General features: G+C 39.1%; 1 protein-coding gene and 1 long non-coding RNA gene across 42 annotated transcripts in view; both read left to right on the top strand.

Annotated features, from left to right (window-relative positions):
• TMCC1 (transmembrane and coiled-coil domain family 1) overlaps positions 1-15,820 on the top strand; it is a 255,894-nt gene that overhangs the window by 142,015 nt on the left and 98,059 nt on the right. The window contains exon 1 of one of the 41 annotated variants that reach the window (XM_077990410.1): positions 12,292-12,399. In XM_077990410.1, coding sequence (XP_077846536.1) covers positions 12,376-12,399 — 24 coding nt within the window. In that variant the 5' untranslated portion in view covers positions 12,292-12,375. 41 annotated transcript variants of the gene reach the window in all.
• On the top strand, positions 4,532-7,819 carry LOC144339332 (uncharacterized). The gene is made up of 2 exons (XR_013414295.1): positions 4,532-5,932; positions 6,317-7,819. It is a non-coding gene; the product is annotated as an uncharacterized LOC144339332 (long non-coding RNA).

The raw sequence follows: 15,820 nt of genomic DNA on the forward strand, positions 1-15,820 counted from the left end.
TAGTGTGCCGGGCATGGTGACTCACGCCTATAATCCCAGCACTTTGGGAGGCTGAGGTGAGCGGATTATGAGGTCAGGAGTTTTTTGAGACCAGCCTGGCCAACCTGGTGAAAACCTGTCTCTCCTAAAAATACAAAAATTAGCTGGGCATGGTGGTGTGCACCTAATCCCAGCTAATTGGGAGGCTGAGGCAGGACAATCACTTGAACACAGGACCGGACATTGCAGTGAGCCAAGATTGCGCCACTGCACTCCAACCTGGGTGACGGAGCAAGACTCTGTCTTGCAGGGGGAAAAAAAGATACTATAGTGTTTAAGATTGGTTGGTTGGTTTGAAGAGACAGAATCTTGCTCTGTCAGGTTGGAGTGCAGTGGTGCAATCATGGCTTACTGCAGCCTCAAACTCCTGGACTCAAGGGATCCTCCCATCTCAGCCTCCAAAGTAGCTGGGACTACAGGCACTTGCCACCATGCCCAGCTAATTTTTAAGTTTTTTTTAGAGATGAGATCTTACTATGTTGCCCAGGCTGGTCCTGAATTCCTGGCCTCAAGTGATCCTCCTGCCTCAGCCACTCAAAGTGCTGGGATTATAGGTGTGAGCCACTGTACCCAGCCTGGAGTTTTGTCTTTTTTTTCCTAATTTTTGTTTTGTTTTGTTTTGTTTTGTTTTTTTGAGATAGGGTCTCCTTCTGTCACTCAGGCTGGAGTGAGGCTGGAGTGCAGTGGCAGGATCTCAGCTTACTGCAACCTCCACTTCCTGGGTCCAAGTGATCCTCTTACCTCAGCTTCCTGAGTAGCTGGGGCTACAAGCATGTGCTACCACGTCTGGCTAATTTTTGTATTTTTTTTTGTAGAGTTGGAGTTTTACCACATTGCCCACGCTGGTCTTGAACTCTTTTGCTCAAGTGATCCACCTGCCTCGGCCTCCCAAAGTGCTGGGATTACAGGTGTGAGCCACTGTGCCAGGCCTTTTTTCTTAATTCTTATGTAAAATTTAAAAATATTTAGATCTGGCCAGGTGTGGTGGCTCATGTCTGTAATCCCAGCACTTTGGGAGGCTGAGGCAGGCGGATCACAAGGTCGGGAGATTGAGACCATCCTGGCTAACACGGTGAAACCCTGTCTCTACTAAAAATACAAAAAAAATTAGCCAGGCATGGTAGCGGGCGACTGTAGCCCCAGCTACTCGGGAGGCTGAGGCAGGAGAATGACGTGAACCCGGGAAGCAGAGTTTGCAGTGAGCCGAGATCGCGCCACACCACTCCAACCTGGGCGACAGAGTGACAGTCTCAACAACAACAACAAAAATTTAGATCTATTTCTATAGGATAGCCTCTAAAAAGTGGACTCTGATTCAAAGGATATAAATATACTTAAAGATTTTGAAGGCTGAGCACGGTGCCTCATGCCTGTAATCCCAGCACTTTGGGAGGCCGAGGTAGGTGGTTTGCCTGAGGTCAGGAGTTCAAGACCAGCCTGACCAACATGGTGAAACCCTATCTCTAGTAAAAATAGAAAAAATTAGCCAGGCCTGGTGGCAGATTCCTGTAATCCCAGCTACTCAGGAGGCTGAGGCAGGAGAATCGCTTGAACCCAGGAGGCAGAGGTTGCAGTGAGCCAAGATCATGCCACTGCACTCCAGCCTGGATAATAAGAGCAAAACTTTGTCTCAAAATAAGTAAATAGATAAATAATAATAAAGATTTTGAGACAAGATTTTGAAACATCTTTTACCCCAAGAGAAACAAATCCTTTATGTTAATGATGACTTATCCAAGAAACACTATTATGGGTGAATGAAACTATAATTTGGAACAAAGTATATTTTCTTAAAAATGCATAATAATGCATCATATGCATATAATTTCATTATAATGCAATACATGTGTTCTACTGAAGGTGTAGATTGACAGAGAGGAACCTAACCGTTTAGAGGTCTACTGCAAGATTCAAAACAGGAACCCAGTAGGTACTCAGGATATTTGAATCATAGATTCAAATATTGGAAAGCTGAGACATGTCTCAACAGGATTCAGTCTGTCCCCATATTTAGATTTCTGTATTTGTGTGTTTCTGGAACATCGATTTGCCTTACAATAAGGTGTTTTATGTATAAAGAAAAACATGGTTCATGCTGCATATTAAATATTCCCTTTTCCGATTATCCTGTTTTATCACTCTAGAATCAAACTTTTATAATGATATTTATAACTTAGTCTTGGCAAATCAAATTCAAAATTAACCAAAATTACTTTTTGACCTGAAATCAAAAACAAATTAGTTTACTAATTTGTAAAAACATCTTTGTTTTTACTTCTCTGAAACAAATGAAGTTAGCTGGATTTTTTTTTTCTTTTAAGAGATCAAAACATGATTAAACATCTCATATCTATCTTAAGCTGCTCAGAACCCCATATCTTTTCTTTCCATTATGTTTCCTCTGTTAATATTTGGCAAGAAGGATTTTATAAGTTTAATATGTATACATGACTATAGTCATTTATTCTCATTAATATCAATATAAGTAGTGGACTGGTTCTGTGGGAGTTTTTTTATATGATATCAGAGCGTAAATGATTCATAATTGCTATTTGAGAATCTCATTCCATAGGTCTTTTACTCGTCTATAGTGTTGTCAGATTTGGGGGATTTGCTTGATTTTTACCCAGATTCCTTACTAGTATATTTTAAACAAGTAGGGTAATTATTATTATTATTATTATTATTATTATTATTTTGGTGGTTGGGGGGGCGGTAACTTTTGTCAAGTATTTGTTTCCTTATTGACAACTCATTGGGTTGTTGTGGAAATTCAATTTTTAATTTTTTTTCCGGCAGAGTCTCACTCTGTCACCCAGGCTGGAGTACAGTTGTGCAATCTCATCTCACTGTAACCTCCACCTCCTGGCTTCAAAGGATTCTTGTGCCTCGGTCTCCTGGGTTCAAGCACTTAGCCTTCTGAGTAGCTGGGATTACAGGTATAAGCCACCACGCCCAGCTAAGTTTTGTAGTTTTAGTAGAGACGGTGTTTTGCCACCTTGGCCAGGCTGGTCTTCAACTCCTGGGCTTACGAGATCCGTTCACCTCAGTCTCCCAAAGTGCTGGGATTACAGATGTGAGCTACCCCACCTGGCCCAAAATTCAAATTAAATAGCACCTAGTACAGCTCTTGGGTACATAGTAGCTGCCATAATGATTTATGAAACATTTTATGAAGTTGTACATAAAATTTAATTAGCTTCCTGGTTGGCACTTTAAAAAACAACAAGGCCGGTTGCAGTGGCTCACGCCCGTAATCCCAGCACCTTGGGAGACCGAGGCAGGTGGATCACCTGAGGTCAGGAGTTTGAGACCAGCCTGGCCAACATGGTGAAACCCTATCTCTCCTAAAAGTACAAAAATTAACCGGGCGTAGTGGCTAGCGCCTGTAATCCCAGCTACTTGGGAAGCTGAGCGAGAAGAATTGCTTGAACCCAGGAGGCGGAGGTTGCAGTGAGCCGAGATAGCGTCACTGCACTCCAGCTTTGGCAACAGAGCAAGACTCCCTCTCAAAACAACAACAACAACAACAAAAGAAACCAAATCTCATCCATTTACCCATATGTAGCAGGCAAGAACTGAATGGCAAGATACCAGGGAAGTGGCATGATGACATGGCTGTTTATTTCAATACAGTTTTGAGACACAGGAAGTGTGGAACCTGGCTTTGGGTTTGCCACAGAATACTAGGTCTCTGTAGGTAATACGGGTAAAATTTCTTTAGGTGTATGTAGCATGACCTACTTGCTCAGCTAAGAGTGCTGATTAAGTCCACGTTTTCCTAGTTATTCAAAATAATATATTTCTAAGTCTTATCCTGTGTGAAAATGGTTTAAAGTTCATTTTTCTTCAAGTTCTCTTCATAGATATTTCCAAGGACTTTCCTGGATTGTATTCAGTTTACAGGGTTCTTTCTTAGTTATTACTATAGGAGAAAAGTGTGTTTCTGCTACTGCAGGACATGGGTGGGAAGGAGTGAGTATGAACAGGTGACACATCAGAGCCCAGGGGATGTGGGAAGGAATGGATCTATGCAGCTGTACAACCTGATGATAAGGGGTTGGAATCATGTTGGGTGAGAAGAGAATCCATGGTGCAGTGAAGTTGCCTAGTGTGGAGTTTCAGAACCCAAGTGAAATGAGGATGACATCTACACCAGGGAAGTGGTAGCTGCAGAGATAGAAGATTGGTTACATATGGAAGGAGGGGGATTGATTAAATAAATACAGTGAGGGTGATGAGAGCAGGTTTCTCATGGTAATAAGAGAAGAGAGTTCCAAATATGGAAAGGAAGAAAACTACAATAAGCCTTGTGGTATTAGATGGGAATATTGTGGTTGTTTCCATTTTAAAATATTTTAAATTATTGAAGTTATTTATAAATAATTTTGAAACAATATAGCTTAAAATGAAGGTATATAAGTTTATAAATGGAGCCAAATATTATGTATATACTCCTGAAGTGTTGCCAGACTTTGCTGAGCTTTGAAAAGAACCATATGATTTATAAGATGATCCTAGAAGCTTAACGAAAAAACTTTGGCTTTGAAATTTTCAGCTATACAAATGGAATATTATGAAGTCTAAAATTAAATCTGAATAGGTCTGTTATACACAGAAGCTGTTTTAAGCACATAAGAGAAGCTTTTAAAGAAAGGTCATGGAGAGCATCAGAACATAGTCTGTAGGCTACCAGGGTCTGCCTGATAAAGTCAGATTACAGTTTTGGCGCTGAGCTTCGTGGTATCCAAAGCAAAAAGTTGCGTAAGGGGATTTAACTTTAGGTCCATGGATTTCCTCGGATTATATGCAAATTTGCATGTATGTGAATTTTTTCAGGAGAAAGAATGCATAGTTTTCATTAAATTCTCAGAGGGGTTTGTGATGCAAAAAAATGGTGAACCATTTTATTTATATATATGTAACTGAGGGGACTCTGAGTTTATTTTTAGAAATCCTTCTGCAGCTTACATTAATAGAGCATATGTTGCCTAATTAAATGTAGGTTTTAAATCAGTCTTCATATATATGAGGAATTAACATTGTATTGAATACCTTTTATATGCCTAGAAGAAAAAGTACTATTATACATTGATTCATTCTCACAGCAATGATTTATTCTCCCAACAATGATACAAAGTAATTATTATCCTGTTGTGCTGATGAGGAAACTGAGATTGGGATTAAAAAGATTGCCCAATGTTACAAAACTAGCAGGAGGCCAAGTAAGGTAGTAGGTGTTCTTTCTGCTCCTCTACACTCTTATCTCTAGTGGAGTGCCTCCTATGTTCAGGGCATTGCACAGGGTGCTGGTGATGTAATATTGAACACAACAGACTCTTACCCCAACCTTGAAAAGAATATAGGGGAATTAGGTATAGGGAATTTTAAATTATTGAGAATGCATTTATTTCAGATATTCCTTATGTTAGTCCATTTGCTCTTTTAAGAATGCTAGCAATGCTTTATTGTATTTCCTTAAGCCACCCAATACCCTTAGGGGAAAACACCTATTATTCAAATGTACAAGTGAGGCAGAGTATAAATGTGACTTGGCTCATTATCACCAAGTTTACTTGCAGGATCAAATTTAGAACCATGGTTTGTAATACTTTATATTACACAGTAGTGATCAGTCTGCATAGTTAAAAAAATTAAACCAGGTCGAGGCACGGTGGCTTACGCCTGTAATCCCAGCACTTTGGGAGGCCGAGGCAGGCGGATCACAAGGTCAAGAGAACAAGACCATCCTGGCCAACATGGTGAAACCCTGTCTCTACTTAAAAAAATAAAAAATAAAAAATTAATTGGGCGTGGTGGCGCATGCCTGTAGTCCCAACTACTCAGGAGAGTGAGGCAGGAGAATCACTTGAACCTGGGGGCGGAGGTTGCAGTGAGCTGAGATCACGCCACTGCACTCCAGCCTGGGCAACAAGAGAGGGACTCCATCTCAGAAAAAAAAAAAATTAAACCAGTTTTTAAAGCTATTATTAATTTTTCTCTAAGTGTACTTAGTTCCCCCCCGCCTCCCTTGCAGGGATTTAAAAAGAAAAATAGAAAAAGGAAAGAGGTTCAGGCCTGGGTACAGTGGCTCATGTCTGTAATCTCAGCACTTCGGGAGGCTGAGGTGGGAGGATCACTTAAGGCCAGGTGTTTGAGACCAGCCTAGGCAACAAAGAAAGACCCCATCTTGCTTTTTTTCTTTTCCTGGGTTTTTTTTTGTTTGTTTGTTTGTTTTTAGTGGGAATCTCACTCTGTTGCCCAGGCTGGAGTGCAGTGGCAAAGTCTTGGCTCCCAAGTAGCTGGGATTATAGGCAGGTGCCACCAAGCTCAGCTAATTTTTTTATATTTTTAGTAGAGACGGGATTTTACCATGTTGGCCAGGCTGGTCTCGAACTCCTGACCTCAGGTGATCCACCATGCCTGGTCCCATCTTGCTTTTTTAAAATGAGAAGAGATTCAGCTGTGTCTATTTAAAGGCTTCTGTCTCTCTCTCCTTTGGGAAGGACATGCTTTGTGCGGCTGAAATGGAGAAAGAATGGCTAAGATCCTTAGGATCCAGAATATCTGGCAACAAGCCCTAGAGGCTACAATCACAACTATAGACGAACAACATTTCCCATCAGGGCATTTGCTCTGAAGGGGAGGATTCTTGTGGAAACAAGTAGGCTTAGAGAAATGCAGAGCTACTTTTGGCACAGGCTGAACTGCGGAGTGAAGCACTCAGTTTAGCGCTGCGAGAAGCTGTTGGTGTTATTCTATGTGCTCAAGAGAAGGTATACAGTTGGTGTAGGATATGACAACAAAATGTTTTATAATCTCATCATACAAACCCAAGAGAAGAGTGAATTTCAAGAAGTGTGAGTGCATGTTTAAAATTGTAAGGAAATTTTTTTCTCTTTGTTTTTGTACTTTTGAATAAAGAATCTTCCTAGTAGATAGCAGTGCCTCCAGCAATAGTAGCTGATACCTTGAAATCTAGTTTAATTTCATTTAGCACATGACAGTGCAGTGCGTGTCTTACAAGAAATTTTATTCTCTCCATTATTACTCAATTTGTCTACATCTTCCCTTGAAATTGCTCTATTATTGTGTGATAATGGAGAAGTCTCTTAAACTTTCTGAACTGTGAATTTTTCCTTCTGTGGAGCAGTGAGGAAGATTCTTGATATACTCTAATTGATTAACAAAAAGCATCATAATTGTTCAAGGCACAGATAGGCTTTGTAAGCTGAAAACCCTGGATTTGAAATCCTTCTTTATTACCTCTCAGCTTTGTTAACCTTGAGTAAGTTTCTCATCCTCTCAGTTTCATCTTTGAGTGAAGGGTGGTAGTAATTATAACTGCTTCCTGGAGCTGTTTTGAAGATTGTATCAAATATATATGCAACTCTTTGTATATAATAACATGCTAACATTATATATTAAATATGTATGATTGGAAATCTTCGTGATGATAAGGAAGGTGATATATATGTGCGTATGCATGCTGTTTTCTTTAGAAAGTGGAGACATTATACTGGGCACAGGTGTGTGTGTGCTTGTAGTTCCAGCTACTTGAGAGGCTGAGGTGGGAGGATCACTTGAGCCTAGGAGTTTGAGACCAGCCTGTGCAACATAGCAAGACCTCATCTCTTAAAAAATAATAAAGGCTGGGTGCGGTGCCTGACACCTGTAATCCCAGAGTTTTGGGAAGCTGAGGTGGGAGGATTGCTTGAGCCCAGAAGTTCGAGAGCAGCCTGGGCAATATAGCGAGACCCTATTTATGTTAAAAATAAAATTAGAAAAGGAAAAAGAAAGTAAAAGAAAGTGGTGAAGTTAAATGGGTTGTATTAACTTAAAACTACTTGATGTTTCTAAAACCTACGACAACCAATCTTTTTGACATCCTCCTATGTCCTCCCTTGAATTTGCTACCAGAGCTCCTTGACCTCTAACTTGGTGCCAGTATTAAAGTTAAAAGGTGAAATTGTGAAGTTCAGATATCTTATCAGCCATGTAAACATCTATTTTGCATCTAACTTGGTACATGGAACACAATATTAGTCAGAATTAATCCAGAAACTTATATAATTTCAAAGAAAGTCTTTTAAAATCATACTCTTAGGTGTCACTGAAATTAAAAAGGCTTTTCACTGTGGACAGCTTCATTAGATACTATGATGACTGTACTCTTTTTGTTTGTTTGTTTTAAACAAGTGCACTTGGCAAATGACACCTACCAGAATGAAAAGAAATTTGATTTTTTTAAAAAACAGTGAAGTTAGTTTTAAAAACTTGAGTGGAAAATGAGTTAATATCAAGCATGTTATGACTTGAGTTAACTTTATTTTTGAAGTTCTGGGTCAAGAATTTTTTCTTTAGCAGGAATGGGCATTTTGCAGATAGATTAGCTAATTTGCCAACTGTTAACAACCTTTTTAGTAAGTAAAATAAGTCGTAAATTGTTTAGGATGAAGAGACCTTTTTTTATCCAAAAGAATCCATGGTTCATTGTAATATAACAATTTTATCAGTATTTCTAATTCTGGTATCAGTCATGCATATTCCATGGTGCCATTTGTGTAATGTTACTACAACCCTATCTTGTCACTTTGTGATTTAATTTTTTTGCTCTGAATACTTCACATAAACATATAGAGGAGTAGCTGCTTAATTCCACAGATTTACCATAGGAGATACCATGGAGTACAGATGACACTTTTCTACAAAAATGGTCTTTTATGGAATGTTTAATTCCTTCCCTATCCCAATCCCTCTAGAATTCTCAATTGATCATTAAATTCAGATGTACAAATTATGAGCAAATCCTCCCCCAGAGACTTGGTTCAACCAAGAATTTTTTCTTTGTTTTTTTTTTTGTTTTTTTTGTTTTTTTTGTTTTTTTTTTTTTGAGGCAGAGTCTGGCTCTCTTGCCCAGGCTGGAGTGCAGTGGCTGGCTCTCAGCTCACTGCAAGCTCCGCCTCCTGGGTTCACACCATTCTCCTGCCTCAGCCTCCCGAGTAGCTGGGACTACAGGCGCCCGCCACCTCACCCGGCTAGTTTTTTGTATTTTTTAGTAGAGACGGGGTTTCACTGTGTTAGCCAGGATGGTCTCGATCTCCTGACCTCGTGATCCGCCCGTCTCGGCCTCCCAAAGTGCTGGGATTACAGGCTTGAGCCACCGCGCCCAGCCGATGAATTTTTTCTTAAGAAGCTTCAAAGATGAGGAAACTGACAAGTGAGACTTGTCTATGGAAATATTTCATGGAGAATTGACTTTTTAAAAACAGCTTTTTGAAATATAATTCTTATACCATACACCTCACCCATTGAAAGTATACAGCTCGTGGCTTTTAGTAGATTCACAGAGTGCAACCATTACTACAATTTTAGAACATTTTTATTATCTCAAAAGGAAACCCCGTACCTGTTAGCCATCACTGTCCAATCTCCCCATTCTCTCCCGGCCTTAGGCAACTACTAATCTATTTTCTATCCCTATAGATTTGCCTGTTCTGGACATCTTCTACAAAGAGAATCATATAATATGTTGTCCTTTGGGGGTGGCTTCTTACCAGAAACAAGTAATACATGGTCCTTTGGATCTGGCTACTTTTATTTAGCACATTGTTTTGAAGGTTCATCCATGTTGTAATACATTTCTTTTCTTACTGCAAAATAATATTCTTTTATGTGGATATATCACATTTTATTTATCAATTTATCAGTTGATGGACATTTATGTTGTTTCTACTTTTTGGACAGTATGAATAATGCTGCTGTGAATATCTTTGGAAACATGTGCATTCATTTCTCCTGGGTGTTTACATGTAGGAGTAGAATAATCATTTAGGGAATTGCCAGACTGTTTTCCAAACATGCTGTACCATTTTTCAACTAGCAATATATAAGGGTTTCAGTTTCTGCACATTCTTTTTTTTTTTTTTTCTTTTTTTTTTATACTTTAAGTTCTAGGGCACATGTGCACAACGTGCAAGTTTGTTACATATATATACATGTGCCATATTGGTGTGTGCTGCACCCATTAACTCATCATTTACATTAGGTATATCTCCTAATGCTATCCCTCCCCTCTACCCCCTCCCCACAATAGGACCTGGTGTGTGACGCTCCCCTTCCTGTGTCCAAGTGATCTCATTGTTCAATTCCCACCTATGAGTGAGAACATGCGGTATTTGGTTTTCTGTTCTTGTGATAGTTTGCTGAGAATGATGGTTTCCAGCTGCATCCATGTCCCTACAAAGGGCACGAACTCATCCTTTTTTATGGCTGCATAGAATTCCATGGTGTATATGTGCCACATTTTCTTAATCCAGTCTGTCACTGATGGACATTTGGGTTGATTCCAAGTCTTTGCTATTATGAATAGTGCCGCAATAAACATACGTGTGCATATGTCTTTATAGCAGCATGACTTATGATCCTTTGGGTATATCCCCAGTAATGAGATGGCTGGGTCAAATGGTATTTCTAGTTCTAGATCCTTGAGGAATCGCCACACTGTTTTCCACAATGGTTGAACTAGTTTACAGTCCCAAGTTTCTGCACATTCTTACCAACTCTTATTATTATCTGTCTTTATAGCCATCCTAGTGGGTATGAAGTATTATCATATTTTTATTTACACTTCCTTGATTGTTAATGATGATGCTGAGCATCTTTTTATCTGCTCATTGGCCATTTGTAATCTTCTTGGAAGAACTGTCTGTTCAGGTTCTCTTTCCATTTTTTAATTGGATTGTCTTTTTAATAATGGCTTATAATTTTTTATATATTCTGTGTACAAATTCCTTATCAGATATATGATTTGCAAGATTCTTTCCTCATTCCGTGGTTTTATCTTTTTACTTTGTTAATGGTGTCCTTTGAAGCATAACAGTTTTTAATTTTAATCATATCTATTTTTTTTCTTTTGTTGTTTATGTTTTTGGTGTCATGTCTAAGAAACCATTGCCTGTCCTAAATCAAGGACCAGGAAAAAAGCAAACGAACAGACTCATTGACTAATTCAAGGTAAAAAGATTTACATCCATGTTTTCTTAGGAGAGTTTTAGGTTTAGGTCTTTCATCCAAAAGATCAAGACTATTCATCTTTTCCCTGTGAGTTATCTTGACAGAGGAAGTGATTCTTCAGCATTGTCTTTAAAGGAGAAATGTAAATAGCAGAAATGATAACATTCCAGTCTGGCTTCTAGATAAATTATGTGAAGTATATGAGATTAAGATAAGATACTTGGATCAGAGAGGTGTTTGCCTGTGGTGTATATAAGTGAGAGTTAAAATATGGAATTACAGAATCAAGTTGTAGTGGTAGAAGTCTGTTAAGACATAACTGATTTTCTCAACCTCTTCTGTCAAAATAAGTTGTGGAATCTTCAGTGATTATAATAAGTGTGTGGAGAAATGGAGAGAAGTTTAAGTATATGAGAGCTGCTCTAAATTTATAAGATAAAGCCAAAAGAAAGCAGTTAAAGCAGAGATCGAGCTTAAAAAATGTAATTTATGATTTTATTTCCTTAAAATAAATATAGCAGCACAGAATTAGAGACAATTAACTCAGTGGCAAAGTAGTAGAAAGATTGTTAGTGAAGAGTCAGAAGTCCTTAGTTCTAATTGTAATCTATATTAGGTATGTGACCTTGAATAAATCATGGCCTTCTGAATGGTAGCTTGCCTTTACTGAGGCTCTAACATATGCAGGATTTTTGCAAGCCTCAATCTTCTCTTTTGTAAAATGGAGATAATGTCAGATTACTTTGGAAACTTTTTAAAGAGCCATACACGTAGAAGGGATTATTATACTTGAAATTTGGAAATTATTCAGTGCAGTACTACTAGTAGCAGCTGATAGTACATATATCTTTACTCAAAACAATTATGTAAGGGGTGCTGTATTCTTGTTTTGAAGAAGAAGAAACCAGTTTTCAGTGATTGTGAAAGTTATACTGTCATAGTCAACAGAGCAGTGATTCTAATCCTGTTCTTCCTGATTTCTTTATATCATCTTGATTTTTGCTTGAAGGATAATAGATCCTGGTGGATAGGTATGGAAAGGGAATAGGACACTAGCAATGAGACTAAAATTATTAGACATATTAGACATATGAAAGCTTAAAGTATAATTGCAAAGGGGCAACGAGTCCTGAGATTGGTGATCTCAGAGGTGAAGTGGAAGAGTGCCATATGTTAATAAGGTTAAAGGTATATGCTATCTGATTAACTTATAAGTACCAGAACTAGATGTTGTAAAGCCCAGTCAAATAATAGGTTATCTGTGTGTGTGCTAGAATCTTTGTTCAGGAGTGAAAGGAAAGACAGAAGACTGGTGAGGTAATGAAGTCACAATGGGGAGCTGAGGTAAGTACAAGAGGCCAAAATAAATTACAGCTTGTAGAGATAGGTAGACTTTGCTTTGAACTATGAGAAAATCATTTCTTAGAATTAGTTCCCATATTTATACTCTTTGAAGACTCTTGTCACCCCACCGATAAAGGGCCTGTGGTTACTTTCCCAATGTCTTGGAACTAAGCTTCTCTTGAATACTTTATAGCTCTGATCTCAGCTCTTTGCATACTTCTCACCCTTCCCGTGGTTGAGTTGAGAACTCCCATGAGTTAGGAAACATTATTTGGGAATATATGCCTAAGAGTCATAACAGAAAGGAAGTACAGAAAAGAGCAGAACAATTTTTATTTCTTGATTTATCCTATGCCATTGCCTTTTCAATGACGAGTTCAAAGTTTCAGCTTTACTCGGGCTACTAAGTTATCAAGCAGTGGACATGCTTCTCTTGGATAGAGCTGAGGTGTGGAGATGTCGTCAACTGGCACAGGGGAAGCAAAGAACTTTGAACTCTAATTCTGATTAGCAAACTTGCAATTTCTGCATAGAAGTTCATAGTGATTGGTATCTAGGAGAATACATCTGAGATGGAAGTATGGAACAGGAAAGGTAACTAGTATATATTGGGCCCAGGCTCCATAGAGTGCAGTCTGAAACACGTGCAGACTAGGAAGTCTTCAGAGATCACAAAGACCTGAGCTGTTCTCATTTACACTGCTCTGTTTCTCTAAAATGGCAGGACTGGGATTCAGAAGAAACAACTGAGTTGAGAAACATTATTTGAGAGAAAACTAATGCTGTATGCTAATCTTGCGTGTAAGTGCTTGTGTACTTAATAAATGATGAGGAATAGCAAAAGAGGGAACCAAAAGTAAGAATCTTAAATCTAATTTACCCTTTTCCTATGTAGTATTTAAGATCAGGGAATCTGAAATTAGACTCCTCAGGTTTTCACAATATTTCCTTCTTTCATTAACTTATGCAACAGGACATCGAACCTGTTTGGTGTAAAGGAAACTAATAGTAGGGAAAAAAAAAATTAGGCTGTTTTACATGGAGATTATATACTAATTGCCAGACTGCTTGCCAGTGAGTTCAGTCTTGTATTGTGTGCTGACCAACTTGGGACAAAAATGGAGATACTTAATATTTGGTAATAATATGCTAAGGGACCTCCTCCTTATCTGTTGCCTAGACTGTCTCTCTTCCAGTATCAAGTCAGGTTACCAGAAAGCTACAGGCTTAAACTGTGTTCCTTCAGCTCATGTAGAAACTCACTCACTGAACTATGATTTTATAAGCCGGTGGTTATTGTTATAGATGGTTATAAGAGTCATCTGTGGGCCGGGCGCAGTGGCTAACATAATCTCAGCGCTTCGGAAGGCTGAGGCGGGTGGATCACTTGAGGTCGGGAGTTCTAGACCAGCCTGGCCAACATGGTAGAATTCCATCTCTACTGAAAATACAAAACTTAGCCAGGTGTGGTGGTGCATGCCTATAATCCCAGCTAGTCAGGAGGCTGAGGCACAAGAATCTCTTGAATCCGGGGGAGGCTGCAGTGAGCCCAGATCGTGCCACTGCACTCCAGCCTGGGAGACAGAGTGAGATTCTGTCTCAAAAAAAGAATCATCTATGAAGGATGTCTTTTCATCTGTAAAAAAAATAATTCTTAAAGATTTTAGTTAGGCTGGTCATGGTGGCTCATGCCTTTAATCCCAGCAGTTTGGGAGACCAGGGTAGGTGTGTCTCTTGGGCCCAGGAGTTTGAGACCAGCCTGGGCAACATGGCGAAACCCCATCTCTACAAAAAATACAAAAATTAGCTCGGCGTGGTGGCGCGTACCTGTAGTCCCAGCTAGTCAGGAGGCTGAGGTGGGAGGGTCACTTACCCAGGTGGCGGAGGTTGCTGGGAGCTGAGATTTCGCCATTGAACTCCAGGCTGGGTAGCAGAGTGAGACCCTGTCTCAAACAAACAAACAAACAAAAAATTTAATTATTAGTTCTTCTTATATAAAAGCCCACGTGTAAATTTCTCCTCCAGTTGAGATAAATTCTATTCTTAAACACTTTTTTTTAATCGCTAATGAAAAAAAATACAATGAAACCATCCTATCTCCTTTTTTGCTTTGGTTGCTAGAAAACTCAAAAGTGTTCACTTGCAGTAGCTAGCCTTGGTTTATGTTTCTAGTTCAGTTGTCTGCTTCCCTGTCTCCCATTATAACTTTTATTCTTTAATTGTAGTTTTTATTGAAAGTAATTTTTATTAAAAGTTTTTTAAAAACAAATGACTTTTACAAGTAATTTTAAATTCCTGTTCGGAAGTAAAGTAGATTATGGATTAGTAACTGGTACTGCAACAGAATTGTTTAATATGCAAAGATCTATTCCAGGAATACTGCTTCCTAATTAACGTGACACCTGAGCAGAGATTTGCCTTTTGAAACATACAGTGTTAGAACTGAAGAGCCAAATGTGAAAATTGAAAACTCTCTTTCTTTCTTCTTTTTTTTTCTTTTTTTAAGGCAAAGTCTCACTCTGTTGCCCAGGCTGGAATGCAATGGTGCAATCTCGGCTTACTGCAACCTCCACCTCCCGGGTTCAAGTGATTCTCCTGCCTCATTCAGCCTCCTGAATAGCTGGGGTTATAGGTGCCCATCACCACGCTCGGCTAATTTTTGTATTTTTAGTAGAGATGGGGTTTTGCCGTGTTGGCCAGGCTAGTCTTGAACTCCTGTCCTCAGGTGGTCCGCCCACCTCAGCCTCCCAAAGTGCTGGGATTACAGGCGTGAGTCACTGTGCTGGGCTGAGCTCTCTTTCTTTTAAGAAAGAAGTATAGTTCTGGAGTTCATATATATATTATTTCTGCCCTAAGATATATGATTCATAGGCCAATGGTTTCTAGCCTGTGCACTTAGATCCTTGGTTACAGTGGAACTATTTTAAGTGGTCAACTTTTTAATATCACTGAATATTAGTTGATATCAAGAAATTATGGTAAATTTAATAGGTGTGAGAATGGTATTGTAGTTATTTAGGAGAATGGCTTTAAATTTTGGAGATATGCGCTGAAGTATTTTGGTGTGTGTGTGTGTCTTAGTTTATAGGGCTACTATAACAAAATGCCCTAGACTAAGTAGTTTAAAAACAACAGAAATTTATTTCTCACAGTTCTGGAAACTGGGAAGTCCAAGTTCAAGGTGCCAGCAGATTTGGTGTCTGGCAAAGGCCTGTTTCTCATAGATAGGTGTCACCATCTTGCTGCATCATCACGTGATGAAAGGGGCAAGAGAATTCCCTCAAGCCTTTTTTTTTTTTTTTTTTTAGATGGAGGCTTGCTATGTTGCCCAGGCTGGAGTGCAGCGGCGTGATCTCAGCTCACTGCAACCTCTGCTTCCTGGGTTCAAGCAATTCTCCGTTTCAGCCTCCTGCGTAGCTGC

The sequence above is a fragment of the Macaca mulatta genome, chromosome 2, assembly GCF_049350105.2.
Source record: "Macaca mulatta isolate MMU2019108-1 chromosome 2, T2T-MMU8v2.0, whole genome shotgun sequence".
Lineage (NCBI taxonomy): Eukaryota > Metazoa > Chordata > Mammalia > Primates > Cercopithecidae > Macaca > Macaca mulatta.